Raw genomic sequence first — 14,731 nt, forward strand, 5'->3', positions numbered from 1 at the left:
GTGATATATATTTACTCTTTCGTTTATTTAATCCTAGATTTATCGTACCACAAATTATAGAAAAAATTGCTTAATAGAACAGATCATAAGTGACCAAAGCACGCAAACTAGTAATATTCTGGGCCTTTTGGCCATGATTAAAAGGCAAGCTTTGGATAAAATGTAGGCCTCTTGTTAGAAGAACTAAAGCCTGGTATAGCCCAGTATTTGGTATATGAGGCCCAAAACTTGACAGCAAATAACATGCAGTAAATTTTATTTAATCTATTTAACAGTAGTTGAATAGATTTCAATTTGCTTGAATTAGCCTTTTTCATAGACTGATGCAGTAAGTTTTCATTAGTAGCTAAAGCTTGAAACTAGGCTCATGATAAAAGATTGAAAAATAACTAATAAAATGATGGATGTTTATTCCCCAACAGAAGAAGCTAGTGTTTCTGATTGTCTAAACTCTAAAAATACTAATCACAACCACCAAGCGGACTATCAGCTGCATACACACATATCAGACAAATATGAAAAGCTGCCTAGTTTTTTTTATATCAGATTCATGTTGTTCCCATCCTTCACATCCTTTGCATATGTCTTGTCTTGTTGCTTAGACTCGGGCCTGTTGTGGTATAGTATCAGGCTATGCCTACTGTCGAAATCTTTGACAAACTGCTTCACTTTCTTCCCAGAAACTGACGGGTCTTCATGTAATAGCCCTTTGATTGCTTCCGGCATTGGTTGATCCTCCATCACACTTCTCCAGCAGCCCCCTGGTTCTTTTCTTGCATGGATCAGATTTGTAAACTATATGTCCAACCAAAAAAAAATCAAATAAACACAGTACTGTTAAGATAATCGGGAGAAAACAGAATTTGAGTCACATACTCTAAAAGCACTGTGAGCAGCTTTAATGAAGTTCCTTGAAGTTTTACTTAACCCCATTAGTCAATGTTCTATTGGTTGCTTTTGTGTTGGGGAGTGATAAAATCACTTTCATTGGGGTCTAAAGAAAGGTCAATCATTCACACTGTCAACTTTAGGAAAAAAAAAGGGTACCTGTTTTCCATGTTATGTGGATGATATTTTATTATACTATGCGCAAAATCTGTGGTTATATAGTTTAATATTTAATTCGGGATTTGAATTTCAACATCTGTAACTTTTGTATAAAAAACAGACAAATAAAAACTTATGAAATTGCAGATATGGATCTGGTATGATCTGATATATTATATAGTCAAATATCAAAGAGAAATGAATCTCCTCCATAAGAATTTCAATGGACCATCAGCTCTCTTGTTCAATAGCAATATGCTAGTTTTAATCATTGCAATGAAGAAATGAACAATATTTCATGCATATGTTCATTCTGTACCTGACAAGGTACGTTCTGCACTAGGGCACCCCATTGTTATATAACTCTTCTGCAGATTTTAATTCAACCCACCATCATCCGAAAGTAACAATATGAGATTAATTGGAACTTCAGAAAAGTAAAAGAAATAATCAAATTCTTTAAAAAAATAAAAGAAAATTACTGAAAATAAAATACTCTGTATTTTGATCCTGAGATCGAAATCAGTTGAGGCCTGTTGTTACACAGTTTCCTTAAGATAAACTTTCGGCTACTCCTTGGTGCTCGAGATTCTTTGATAGTTTGTCTCCTAGGATACAACAACTAGATGATCAGCTACGATAGCACAACAGTACAAATCACGAACTTTCCTTGCCTTCAACTATCACCGAAAAACTAAGGAAAAAAGGGATATTTTCTGAGAATGAGAGAAAATATTTTCAAGAGAAAAAACTTCTTGAATTATGAGTTAGAAAAAAACTGAGAGATTTGTTCAGTATTTATAGGGGAATTTCGAGAGAGAGTTTCTCCAACTAAATATCTTTTAATATATGAATTTAATCTGATGCCAGCTGAATATCTTATATTCAAGATACCAAAGGTACAAGTGAATATGTATTCACTTTAGAAGGAGTGTGTCTTGGAAATCCTAAAGACAAACAATAATAACTAGATCCATAATAGAATCTGAGTTTGTAACTCGAGACAAATCTGGACAAGAAGCATAATAGCTTTAGAATTTTCTTGAGTATATTCTAGAATGGTCAAAACATGTGCCCACAATATGTATATATTGTGACAACCAAGCTACAATTACTAATTACTAGAGCACAAAATTTCATATATAATGGTAAATCGAGACATATAAGCTGTCGACACAATATCATTAGACAACTGATCTCAAATGAAGTTATCACTATTGATTTTGCAAAATCAAAGGATAACATTACGGATCCGATAACAAAAGGTGAGCTAAGGTTCTGCGCCACCTCCCTGGAATCAATGCTCGACTATGCTCGTTCTTTGCTCGGCTTGAACACGAAGATTAAAGTTTTAATTACGACGTTGCTCCGAAAGCCGACTGTTCCTTTACAGAACTACACGATTTCTGACATTCCCGAACGTATCCCTTTCTCTAGAATGATTACATTCCATACTTTGTCATATCCTTATGCCGTGTTTTATTGTCACACCCAAAAGAGTGAAACCAGGCTGTTTCGGATTTCACTAGGTGCTGAGAATGGAGATAAGGTGAAAGCTATTGCTGCTTGTCACATGGATACCTCACAATGGGACCTCGATCATGTGTCATTTCGTTTGCTCAAAATCGAGCCTGGATCGGGCCAGGCGTGCCATTTCTTCCCGCCGGACAATCTTGTATGGGTGTCTTTGTCTGCTTGATTGAAGGCACCGGTCCTGGTTTAGTTCATCGTAATGATACTGTTTGATATGAATGTTATGTAACACCATGTCCTGGTTGACTCGGTGGTTTCGAAGCACGCCATGGATAGTCCCTTTGTAAGGCCGGAATAAAATAATTCAGTTACCCTCCCGTTTTGTATATGAGTACTAAAATAATAATGCAATCCGTCGGGCTTTCGCAGTAACTTGATTCAATCATCAAAATACAAGATTTGGTCTTATATTAAAATATGTTAAAAATATATTTTAGTTGACGGTCCACAAGCCACTAAACGATACGAAGGGATTTATGCCCCAAAACAAAGAGGCCCCAAAACCTTGTTGGATGGGCCTGGTGGCTACCCTGTAATACTTTCTGGATCCTCCCATTTAATAATGTGGGTAAATTATACAAATAATCATTAATGTTTGAGTAAGTTTTCGTTACTGAAGTTTCAAAAGTAATAAGTTGATCACTAATGTTATCGATTTATGGTCACTCATTGTTAACAGCCGTTATTGTAGTAACAGAATGATGACATGATATGTTAAATCAACTGATTCTACACGTTTGACTCTTCTTCTTCTTCTTTTCCCTCCTTTTCTTCTTCTTCTTCTTAAGCTGACCATGTACGTATTCTTCTTCTTAAAAACCCATTTCGCTATTCATAGCTCAAAACGTACAATGTATGTATCGGAGAAGTCTTGTTCAATAGATTTATATAAGAAGAAGGTCCTTCCATTACTCATGACATGATCATCGAGGTTATACGATTCTTCCCATTAGACTCAAGTCTCACTCTAACAGCTTAAATACTTGGCTATTTCTCTAGCGTCCGTATCAAGCTCCTAAGAGTTCTCCCCTCTTGTTTTCAGGATCCATCAAATTCAATGGTGTTATCATGTGATGCCAATTTTCACGAGTTTATCGAATGCGAAAGCATATGTGATGGGGATACATGACTCGCTACTACGTCAACATTTATTTATGCAATCCTAAAATCTTTGGGCTCCAATATAGATATGCTAGTCAGGGACAGAGCCACTACGGGCTTGGGAGGGGCTATGGCCCCCCAACTCAGCTGAAAATTTGTTTTTTTACCTTTAGTTTATATATATAATTTAAATATTTATGGGATAATTATGAAATTGTCCCCCAATTTTAGAAAAGTTATACTTTGACCCCCTCAAGTTGAAATTCTAACTCCGGTTCCTGATGCTAGTGTTGACTGGTTGGTATAACTGTGAATAAGTTCATTATCATATAATGCATTTAAACTTGGTCGGTCATTTTTATGCAGATTTTTTGTAACGCGTTAACTGTGCTTTTTGATAGAATGATTCGTTCTTGTTTCTCACAGGGGATGTAGGACTTCCATATTTTTCAATTATATCTGATAGTAGAACAGACAGAGAAGACCTTTCTCTTTTCTACTTGTTTGTTCGGACATCTTTAGATTCTAAGTTTTGAAGGTAGTTTGCTTGTTTATGGTCGGAATAATTTTTAGTTACGCCATTAGCCTAGAACTCTCTCGTAGGCTGTTGTCTTTCCGATGCTAACCTAAAAACTGAACTAAAGTTGTAATCCAGAGTATAAGTTGTTTTAACTTCTCAGAATAATCAGTAATGTAATGTAGCATATGCATTATTCTATGTATGTTTTATTGCTCATATCCGAAATTGCAGCTAGAATGTGCTTTATATTCATTTTAGAAACACTATAATTATAATGAACAAATAAAAAATATATATTAATAGAATAATTTCTATTTCTAAATTCCCTCTGAAAATCTCATACATAAATAGGGTAAACTGGCTTAACTTTAATATTTATATCAAAAAGAAAAAGAAAAAATGGAATATAGTTTCTAAGCATCAGAGCCATTATTAACCCCATTTCCTATAGCATCATTGACACCATGCTATAATTTACCTGCGCTTTTCCACTTTTTTTCTCTTTACAACAACGAATCACGTGTAAGTTTTGAATTTGAATGGAAAATGAATATTTATTTATTTATTTTTATTGAAGAAGAAGAGTCAAACATGTTCAATCAGTTGATTTAACGTGACACGTAATCATTATGTTACTGTAGTAACAACTGTTAACACGAGTGACCGATTTGTTATAAATCGATAATATTAGTGATTAATTTGTTACTTGTGAAATTTTAGTGGAGAAAACAAAAATGTACTTAAACATTAGTGACTATTTGTGTTGTTTACCTATCAATGATTTCCTTTGATTGGCTTCGCATTATCTACCTTTTATTTAGGGTTATAGACCCAAATCGAACTCAACTCGAAAATTCTGAAATAGAGTTTGATTCGACTCGAAAACTAGCGAGTTTGAAATTTTTAAGCTTGATTCGAACTCGAAATCATGAACTGAAGCTTGTAAAGGCTCGAAAAGGAAAAAAAATTAAAGCTTAACTCGATTAAAGTATCAAATTCAAACTCGAATATGAATCACATGAAAATCTTATACTACAATTTTTATAGAAAATAAACAAATAAATGTTAATATTATTAATAATTTATTTAAAAAATAAAATCTTAATATATTATATTTTCGAGCTGCTCATGAGTTTTTCGAGTCGAGTATCAAGTAGCTTGTTTCGGCTCGTTAAGAACTCCGGTTGAGCTCGAACTCGAGTCGAGCCTATTTGAGTCTAGTATTTATCGAGCTTTAACCGAGTCGATCTCAAGTAGCTCGCGATTTGTCTCGTCTCATTTACAACCCTACTTTTATTCGTGAAAAAACTGGAAATCACTCTTGGATGGGGCTTCGTATCCTTAAAACTAGGGGTGAGCAAAACTCGATTCGACTCGAAAAATCAAATTTTCGACTCGATTCAACTAGAAAAAACTCGACTCAAATTGACTTCGAGTTGCAATTTCATAAATTCGACTAAAAAATTTTCAAGTTCAAATTGAATTGTAAAATGCAACTCGAATAACTTGCAATTTTTAGTAATTAGTGGATTTATTTTCAAGTTTGAGTTGAGTCCTTGAACTTTATATGATATACGTATATTACATATGAAAAAATATAAAGAAATATATTTGTATTGTATATAGGGCTATAGAAAATCACTTAAATTGAAATCAAATAAAAAATCGACTCGACTTAATTTTTTTAAACTCGACTTAACTCAAAAAATTTAAATCAAATTCAAATTGTATAATAATACTCCTAAAATAACTCGAAATTTAACGAGTCAAACGCTCGCCCCTACTTTAAACGACACCCTTCTCTTCTGCCTCCTCCAAAGCTGTACTATGTACCACCACCACTCTTGCTAGATGTATCGGTTCTAATTCTGTTGTTCCTAGTAATACTGGCATGAGATTTCCATTTTCTTTGCCAAAGGTCATTACTTTCTCCATTTCTTCATTTGGGTCCAGAAGGTTCCTCCACCAAAGCAAGCGTAGGTACGGTGGGAGCGTGGTCGTGGCTATGGCTGGTTCTAGGTCGGTCCAGAAATCTGACGAAGAGTGGCGTGCTATTCTCTCCCCCGAGCAGTTTCGAATTTTGAGACAAAAGGGCACCGAATAAGTTTTATTTTTAAGGAATTGACAGTGTTGATTATAACCTTTCTATGGAAAATTGTAAAAATTTTGAACTTTTATTGTATAGATTACATGGAGAATATACATTTGGAGAATTTTGAGCTTTCAATGTGCAAAAATCTCTTCTTTTAGTTGTTTTATCCATAGAATAGCTTCTAGGAAGTTCATTCAAAGTTGTGGCATATGTGTCGGATTTGGGTATGTATCGTACACTTGTATGGTTAGATTTTTTTCCCAAGTTTTTCCATTTATTTAAGGATCTTAAGTTCATATACCATATCCAAGTGTGGGACACGGGTGCTTCATGGAAAATGAAGAGTCCGAGCAACATAGCTCTAGTCAGATTCGTTGATAAATTCATAGCAATATTTTGATGCTGTATAGGTATCCAGGCACCGGAGAATATGATAAGTTCTTTGGTGAGGGTGTTTATAAATGTGCAGGATGTGGTACTCCGCTCTACAGATCTGCAACGAAATTCAATTCTGGGTGTGGTTGGCCTGCTTTCTATAAAGGTCTCCCTGGAGCCATTAATCGTAATGTGAGCTTCCTTCATCCGTTTCTGTGCTCTCTTTATAATTTTCTTCTATATATTCTAGTGTTTTCTTCGTACCATCTTAAAATTGTTGTATCTTTTAAGTAAATTTCATTAATGGTGAGAGTGTTTCGTTTAACAGCCGGACCCAGATGGGATGAGGATTGAGATTACTTGTGCAGCTTGCGGTGGGCATTTAGGCCATGTATTTAAAGGTGAAGGGTTTCGAACGCCCATGTACGAACACCATTGTGTCAATAGCATATCACTCAAGTTTGTTCCTGCTAATTCTGGGCAGTAAATTCTGTTATAGTAGCAGATATTTTGGTACTATTCATTTTATATAGGAAACATGTCCGTAATGGCAGTAAATTGTGGATACTTTCAGAGTATTTGATTCGAAGCTATCGGGCAGAGAAGCCTGTTGTAAATTCTTTGCTTAAACTACTTTAAGTTCATCACATAAACTCTGTAATTCTCAACTCATTTTCCAGTGCAATGTAAGCATCAGATTAACAGCTGCATTTGTTACAATTCCAGCATTTATGTTGAAAATGATCATCATTTATCATATTCCATGTTTAATCGGAATAGATTCCGGTATGCTCATCCTGCTTCATCTATGCTGGTTTTTCAAAAGTAGACTTCATCATGTTTCATCTATGCTGGTTTTTAAAGTATACTCCAAAAACTACAGCGATTTTACTCCCTTTGCGTTCGTGTCATTTTCATACTATAAAACCATATCTTTCTCATACCAAAAGTAAAATCTTGAAAATTTGCATCTTAGAAATGAATTCATACATATATCATGCTTGTAGCACAAATGTTACAGGTTAAATACAAAAGCTTACTTACAAAGGAACTTGGAATTCGCTCAACCCTGCCAATTAAAATAATTCAACCAAGCAAATAAATAAATGCTTAAAAGAAAGAGGGTGGCCAGTGACCGAGACGGTTATGATACACAGTGCATTATGCTACTCTCTTTGTGCAGCTTTTTGGCACATGAAGGCTATGGAAGTTTGGTTCTTTTGAAATGTTCATATGCCTTCTTCGCTGAGGTGACACCTTCACTAAGGAAGTTCCACTATCGTTAGGATTTGATGTTTCCTTGGGGAATCTGGGCAGCTTCTTCCTACTTGATGCTACCCTGTAAGAACTAGGAATATGATTTCCTTTACAGAACATACAAATTCAAATTCATAGGATGTTTCCAGCTTACTACTTACCCTCGTGATCTCACTAATTGTTTGATTGATGGTGATTTAGTTTGTCTGTCCTTGGATTTTTGAGCTTCCTTGTCTTGACCTTTTTCCATCAGTGATGGAACTGTCATTTTCTGATGCATAGGAGCATTACGTTTTTGTGGAGTACCAGAAGAAATCTTTGTTTCTGTTGATCCTTTTGATTTATTCGAGCTAGAAGTCTTGATGGTTTGCTACAAAGTACAGTATAACTTCAGCAAATTACCTAGATGAACAATGAACAGCTATGGAAAGCAAATAGAAAGTTGACTTACTGGTTGATCTTCTACATTGTCACTGATTTCGTTTATCTGTATTCAGGGGAAAAAAACTATTAGTTCAGGGATATGTTTATTCCATGGTATAATGAGTGTAAGTTCAAAGAACTCACTTCTACATTTTGACGTTTCCTCAATGAATTTCCACCTTGGGGTCCTGGAAAGGTTGTTTCTTTCAATGGTGCTTGAAGATGCTTCTTCTCCAAGTTTGCTTCCTTCAAAATTCCTCTTTCCTGAACAGCCAGAAAATTGTCAGATAACTTGGAAACAATTTATGACTCTTTTCATTTCAATATATCTACTCAATAAAAGATACATACATCGGTTCTAAGTCGAAAAGGCTTGGGATTTGTAAGCTTTGGTTTTCTGTACTTCATCCCTTGAGCACCTTTATCTGCTGTAGAGTTTTCTTTCCTTGTCTTATTCATTACTTTAGTACCCTGCATAATCACGAACAGATATTAGAGAATCACATCACAAACTGTCATGAAACAGATATTACACAAACAAAGAATTTGACTTTAGTTATGAAATAAACTACCTTTTGGATGTTTTTAGAGGCCTCATGCCTCACGAGAACATCCTTCTTCACTGGCTTGCCCGTAGCACAATTCAATTGTCTGCAGTTAAATGTTGTACAAATTCAATGCCGAATGCAGGTGACTAATGAGGAACAAAAGTATGAAAAACATGTCATGAATTTCATACCTATTTTCATCAGAAGCTGTTGCATTTTCCTTGTTGCTTTCACTAACTCTGATTTTCAATGCCAAAGCATTTTCTTTGTCATCATTCTCCGTTGCTTCAGAGATTTCAATGTCCTTAGAACATGGTTTAGTGTTCTCTTCATGGCTGCTCCCCTCATTAATTTCATCGTCCCCTTTGGACTCCGAAATGGAAGTCATCTTACTCCTAGAGGGAGATGAAATTTTGACATTCTTGCGAGTTGCTTGCTCCAAGCTATCTGAAGGGTTCTTTGAAGAACTTTCAACTGAGTCCTTTTCAATCGGTTTATGACATATAGGGACCTCGGACATCGTCAAGTCTTTGTCGCTGTTCTTTTTCTGCAAACGTTTTAAAAATTTAGCTTCCTGAGTCTTCTGCTTCTGACAAAGCAAAGAATCATACACTCGGCTTTTAACCTCTCTCCCTCTCAACTGTTTCCTTGGAGCATCTAAAGGTTTATTATTACACCCCAATGCATTCTTCTTACTTCCATCATTTATCTCAAGCTTCTTCATCCCTGCACATATCTTCCTTAATGAACTACTCAATTCTACAGTCTTCTTCAACTTCACGACCTTCTTTGGAGAGTGAAACACCAAAGCCTTTGCCACCACTCTATCCTTTGGTAATGCAATAGTAGTCGTTTTTGGATTCCGAACACTTCGAAAAGTAGTGGGATTCGGGAGTGCTTTTCTATTCCTTGGTGTAGTCAAGGCCTTAGTAGATGATTGCTTTGCTGCCTTCACACTTGATGTAGTTGAACTCTGCTTAGCAACATGTCTAGCCCTCACGTTTGCTTCACCCATCTTTTGTGAAATGGATGAAATCATAGCCAATTTTGATACTCTGGACTTTGAAGACTTAGCAGGAACGGAACGAGGGCATTCCAATTTTGACCTAAAATCACCATGCAAAAACAAATTGATGAACAAAATAAAAATGCAAGTCTCGATGAAGAAAAACAGAAAAGCATTTCCATTAACATACCTTGAGTCTCTTTTGCAAAGAGCTTTTCTAAGCCCAACACTTGGACTCCTAGCTGCCATAACCTGAAAGATTCAGTTGTTTAAGTTAGCAATGAGAAATCACTTTAACATATGTGAAAATGTGGAGGGAAATAAGGGGGCAAAATTTGTTCAAACCCTAAGAACAAAGTTTTTATAAATTTCTTCTGAGTCCATTTCTTCATGCTTTTGATCACATCCTGAAAAACAAGAGCAAACAAGATCATTGGGACATAACATTGAACACTTGTTTGTTTTAAACCAAAATTTCTGAAATCCATACACAAATCTAAGCTTTATCTTCTCCACAAAATCAATTATAGCTTCAATTAAGCACAGAAGTAGGGTCTTGAAAAGAAAAGAAAAAGGAAACACACCGACACGTAGGCAGAACCAGTAACGGTCATCGTGTTCAGTGCGGAAACGATCAGGTGCGGCGAGGTCCACGAACATAGGAGCCTCAATCTCCTCGTAAAAATCGTCGCTGATTACTTCTGCACCGCCGGCACCGTTGATCTGAAAATTGTCCATTTTTTAGTTGCCGTAGAACTAAGATCCGATGAAGAGGAGCGTGAACTAGCCGGTAGAGAGAATCAAAAGGCTATTGGCACTTAGTATTTTTTTCTTTTTTGTTCACTGGCAGCCGTTTCCCTAAGCCGATTGTTTTAATTTTGTTGCAGGTATCTGGAACTAGCCGTTATGGACATGATCGTAATATAGTTTGCATTACAAGGGTTTTTCTGTAAACTGATTATTGGATAATTGAGACACAACCGCTTCCGCCCGTCCATTCAGGCATTCCTCAACCAATTAATCAAAATAGTTTCATTTTTTCAAAAACAATTTATTTATTCCCTTCAAACGTTTATAAATTTATATATTAGATAAAAATAAGATTTTTTTAGAATAAAAGTAATTAACCTTTTGACTTTGAAATATATTTTACAAGTAAAAAAATTCATTGACTGATATAATATCAACGATTTAATTTTTAACTTTGTAAGTAATGGACTAAATATCACATTGTTAAAATAAAGGGACCGATTACATAATTTGACCGAATTAAATACCAAACTTCAAATGAGCAAAAGTCAGATAATCAAGCTAATAAAAACTTTAATCCGATATTGGTCCATTACCTATGCATGTAATTTCAGATCGATACTAATTTTGATTTTTTTAACCCTTCAAAATTTTATAATATACTATGGAAACCTGCCAAACTGACTTTAACTCTTTAAGAGACCTCTAAGTTAGGCAGTGATGCGTTCAAAAATCACAACAAAACAGAAAACAGAACCTTTCATGAACTTGAACACAAATTTCATTAAAAACAGACGAAACAAATCTTTGTATATAAAGTACCCTCAGCTGCCTTATTTTATCATCGATGATCTTCAACATTCATTGTTCTTTCTTGTTCATTGATCTTCATATTATGGGCTACGAGTGTATAGTTGAAGGAATAGTTTCTTTTCTGGGGTTTGTTTTCTTGTACAATAGAATAATCAACAAAACAAAAGCTTCTTTAACTCTTTAAGAGACCTCTAAGTTAGGCAGTGATGCGTTCAAAAATCACAACAAAACAGAAAACAGAACCTTTCATGAACTTGAACACAAATTTCATTAAAAACAGACGAAACAAATCTTTGTATAAAGTACCCTCAGCTGCCTTATTTTATCATCGATGATCTTCAACATTCATTGTTCTTTCTTGTTCATTGATCTTCATATTATGGGCTACGAGTGTATAGTTGAAGGAATAGTTTCTTTTCTGGGGTTTGTTTTCTTGTACAATAGAATAATCAACAAAACAAAAGCTTCTTCTTCTGTGTTTGGAGAGGAAAATTGCGTAGAATTAATCGGGAACGGGGAGGTTGATTCCGCGAGTACGACCGACATTATCATCGTCGGCGCTGCTCTTGCTTGTACACTTGGAAAGTTCCCTACATCACTCGTTTCTCCTTGTTAACATCTTTTCTTTGATAAAACTTTCAATGCTAAGGTGTTTTGTTTTTGATTTCAGGACGGACGAAGAGTGCGTGTGATCGAGAGGGACTTAAACGAGCCTGACAGGATTGTTGGTGAACTTCTACAACCAATGGGTTATCTTAAGTTAATTGAATTGGATCTTGAAGGTAATCAACGGCACTTATTCAAGTTATTATCTCTCTTCTTCTTATTTTAAGGCCTTTTGACACTGGTTTTGCCCCCTCAGATTGTGTCGAAAAGATCGATGCTCAACAAGTTTTTGGTTACGCTTTGTTCAAAAATGGAAAGAGTACGAAGTTGTCGTACCCCCTCGAAAACTTTCGTTCCGATGTTGCTGGGAGAAGCTTTCATAATGGATGGTTCATTCAAAGGATGCGCCACAAAGCTGCTACTCTTCCCAAGTAATAATATTCTTCTTGTTCAATCGTCGATGTTATCAGGATCATTTATTTTCTTATAATATTCGCATCCGACGCATGTTCACGATACAGTGTAAGTTTAGAACAAGGTTCAGTCACATCTCTGTTAGAAGAAAAAGGGACCGTCAAAGGAGTTCAATACAAAACTAAGGATGGTCAAGAGTTGGCAGCCTATGCTCCCCTTACCATTGTATGCAACGGTGGCTTCTCCAATATGCGGCGCGCTCTTTGTGGCCCTAAGGTGAGGAATCTCTCATTAGCACACTCTGGTTGACGGCATAAAGATGTTCGCTGTTCGATTCAGGTTGATGTCTCTTCGTGATTTGTCAGTTTGGTTCTGGAGAACTGTGAGCTTCCGCATGCGAATCATGGACATGTTATATTGGCAGACCCTTCACCTATCTCGTTTTACCCTATTAGCAGCACGGAGGTCCGGTGCTTGGTCGACGTAAATGGCCCATTACTTAAAAACTACAGTGGCTCCTCAGGTACTTGTGTTGGTTTATGTACGAGTTGAATCCTAGTGCTTGATAAACTGAGAATTGAAACTACAGTGCTCCTCAGGTACTTGTGTTGGTTTATGTACGAGTTGAATCCTAGTGCTTGATAAACTGAGAATTGAAACTACAGTGGCTCCTCAGGTACTTGTGTTGGTTTATGTACGAGTTGAATCCTAGTTCTTGATAAACTGAGAATTGAAACTACAGTGGCTCCTCAGTGCTTGACAATCCGAAGCATGCCTGCAGCTCCACTCCCGACTCCCGGAGCACTTTCTACCTTTATAATTGAGACCTCTAATTTTTTCAATCCCATTTTTTTACTTATATAATTTAGGCCCCTAATTTTTTTCAATCTCGCTATTTACCTTTAAAATTGATGCCCATATTTTTTTTAATATCACTTTTTACCTTTATAATTGGGGTCCCTAATTTTTTCAATCATATTTTTTACTTTTATAATTTAAGCCCCTGATTGAATCATTTTTATACAATTTATTAATATAATATTAAATTAATTATAATTAGGATCATTTTTATTAATTTTTGTTTTTTCTCAATTATATAAGTAAAAAAATGGAATTGAAAAAATGGGATTAAAAAATTTAAGATCATCAATTATAAATGTAAAAGAAATGTGATTGAAAAAAAATTAAGGGCCTCAATTATAAAGATAAAATTAGGATTACAAAAATTAGGATCTCAATTATAAGGATAAAAAACTAAAATTAAAGAAAATTAAAAGGTTAAATTATAAAAATAAACAATATTATAAAAAATTAGGAACCCTATACAAAATAAGGGACATGAACAGTTGCTCAAGGTGCACCTCTAACAGTAAAAAAATATAATTTTAATGAAAAGCGAAAAATAATTTAAAAATGGTATATCAATTTCGTTCTTTTTTTTAATAATTGATAACCAACAAAATTAAAATGTAACTTTAAGTATAATTAAAATAATAATAATTAAATAATCAAAACAAAAATAAAATAATACATGGGTGACTAAACAAATAATTTATTTTTTTAATTATATAAGAATTTCACAATTTTGGACTTGCCCATGCTCAAATACGGGCTTGGGTACGGTTAACCATTCATGAGCAGTCCTAAAATACACATATAATAAATTATACTTTTGAAAGATACAATTTATAAGTATTTATTAAAAGAGAAAATCGCCTCAGTGACTAAAAATGCTTTATAATATACGATTTTAATCAACTTTTTCCGGATTTGCCAAAATGACCAACAAAATCGCAATGCGATCGCTAATTCGCAACGCGATCTCCATTATCGCAAATTCGCGTTGCATTTCGCGTTGCGATAGTTGAAAATCGCGTTGCGATGGTCTACAGTGTCGTTGCGATTTTCCCAATTCGCAATGCGAATTGGGAAAATCACAACGCGATAATACAAAATCGCAACGCGATACTGAATTTCGCAACGCGATACTGACATTCGCAACGCGATTCTGACTTTCGCAACGAGATAATACAGAATCACAATGCGATTTTCAAAGTTCGCAACAGGTTTTAGTTTCGCAACACAAATTTTTTGGGTATATATCTACGCAACAGCAACAACTCATAACCTAAATCCCTAAATCGCAACTCATTCCATCTCCATCTTTCACTCTCTCTGGCGACATCCGTTCCTATATCCGTTCCTACATCCTTCCCCATCCGGCAACAGGTCTTAGTTTTGCAGCT

General features: G+C 35.3%; 3 protein-coding genes across 3 annotated transcripts; 2 read left to right on the top strand and 1 right to left on the bottom strand.

Annotated features, from left to right (window-relative positions):
- The first annotated feature begins 2,347 nt into the window (after positions 1–2,347).
- Positions 2,348–2,746, top strand: LOC120171579 (BURP domain-containing protein BNM2A-like). Its single transcript, XM_039179254.1, has one exon. It carries the CDS (start codon positions 2,348–2,350, stop codon positions 2,744–2,746), a length of 399 nt encoding a protein of 132 aa, XP_039035185.1.
- A 3,244-nt stretch (positions 2,747–5,990) lies between these two features.
- On the top strand, positions 5,991–7,206 carry LOC120171622 (peptide methionine sulfoxide reductase B5-like). Its single transcript, XM_039179303.1, has 3 exons — positions 5,991–6,301; positions 6,704–6,860; positions 6,997–7,206. The coding sequence occupies exons 1-3, from the start codon at positions 6,093–6,095 to the stop codon at positions 7,153–7,155; spliced, it is 525 nt and encodes a 174-aa protein (XP_039035234.1). The 5' UTR covers positions 5,991–6,092; the 3' UTR covers positions 7,156–7,206.
- Positions 7,207–7,740: 534 nt separating this feature from the next.
- LOC120171580 lies at positions 7,741–10,640 on the bottom strand. The gene is made up of 11 exons (XM_039179255.1): positions 10,487–10,640; positions 10,248–10,309; positions 10,093–10,154; positions 9,088–10,002; positions 8,921–8,999; positions 8,700–8,819; positions 8,493–8,612; positions 8,377–8,412; positions 8,198–8,295; positions 8,087–8,125; positions 7,741–8,007 (listed from the first exon to the last, which is right to left on the bottom strand). Exons 1-11 carry the CDS (start codon positions 10,638–10,640, stop codon positions 7,830–7,832), a joined length of 1,863 nt encoding a protein of 620 aa, XP_039035186.1. The 3' UTR covers positions 7,741–7,829.
- Positions 10,641–14,731: the final 4,091 nt, after the last annotated feature.

This window comes from Hibiscus syriacus, unplaced genomic scaffold, assembly GCF_006381635.1.
Source record: "Hibiscus syriacus cultivar Baekdansim isolate YM2019G1 unplaced genomic scaffold, ASM638163v2 tig00111834_pilon, whole genome shotgun sequence".
Lineage (NCBI taxonomy): Eukaryota > Viridiplantae > Streptophyta > Magnoliopsida > Malvales > Malvaceae > Hibiscus > Hibiscus syriacus.

What these genes read in the sequence shown, in the direction of transcription:
- LOC120171622 (XM_039179303.1), top strand. Translation starts at nt 6,093, where the DNA reads ATGAGATTTCCATTTTCTTTGCCAAAGGTCATTACTTTCTCCATTTCT. An exon ending in TTGAGACAAAAGGGCACCGA is followed by an intron (nt 6,302 to 6,703) that starts ATAAGTTTTATT and finishes GATGCTGTATAG; the next exon opens with GTATCCAGGCACCGGAGAAT. An exon ending in CTGGAGCCATTAATCGTAAT is followed by an intron (nt 6,861 to 6,996) that starts GTGAGCTTCCTT and finishes TTCGTTTAACAG; the next exon opens with CCGGACCCAGATGGGATGAG.
- LOC120171580 (XM_039179255.1), bottom strand. Translation starts at nt 10,640, where the DNA reads ATGGACAATTTTCAGATCAACGGTGCCGGCGGTGCAGAAGTAATCAGC. An exon ending in CTTTGCAAAAGAGACTCAAG is followed by an intron (nt 10,003 to 10,092) that starts GTATGTTAATGG and finishes TGGTGATTTTAG; the next exon opens with GTCAAAATTGGAATGCCCTC. An exon ending in ACAGCTTCTGATGAAAATAG is followed by an intron (nt 9,000 to 9,087) that starts GTATGAAATTCA and finishes ATTTAACTGCAG; the next exon opens with ACAATTGAATTGTGCTACGG.
- LOC120171579 (XM_039179254.1), top strand. Translation starts at nt 2,348, where the DNA reads ATGCTCGACTATGCTCGTTCTTTGCTCGGCTTGAACACGAAGATTAAA.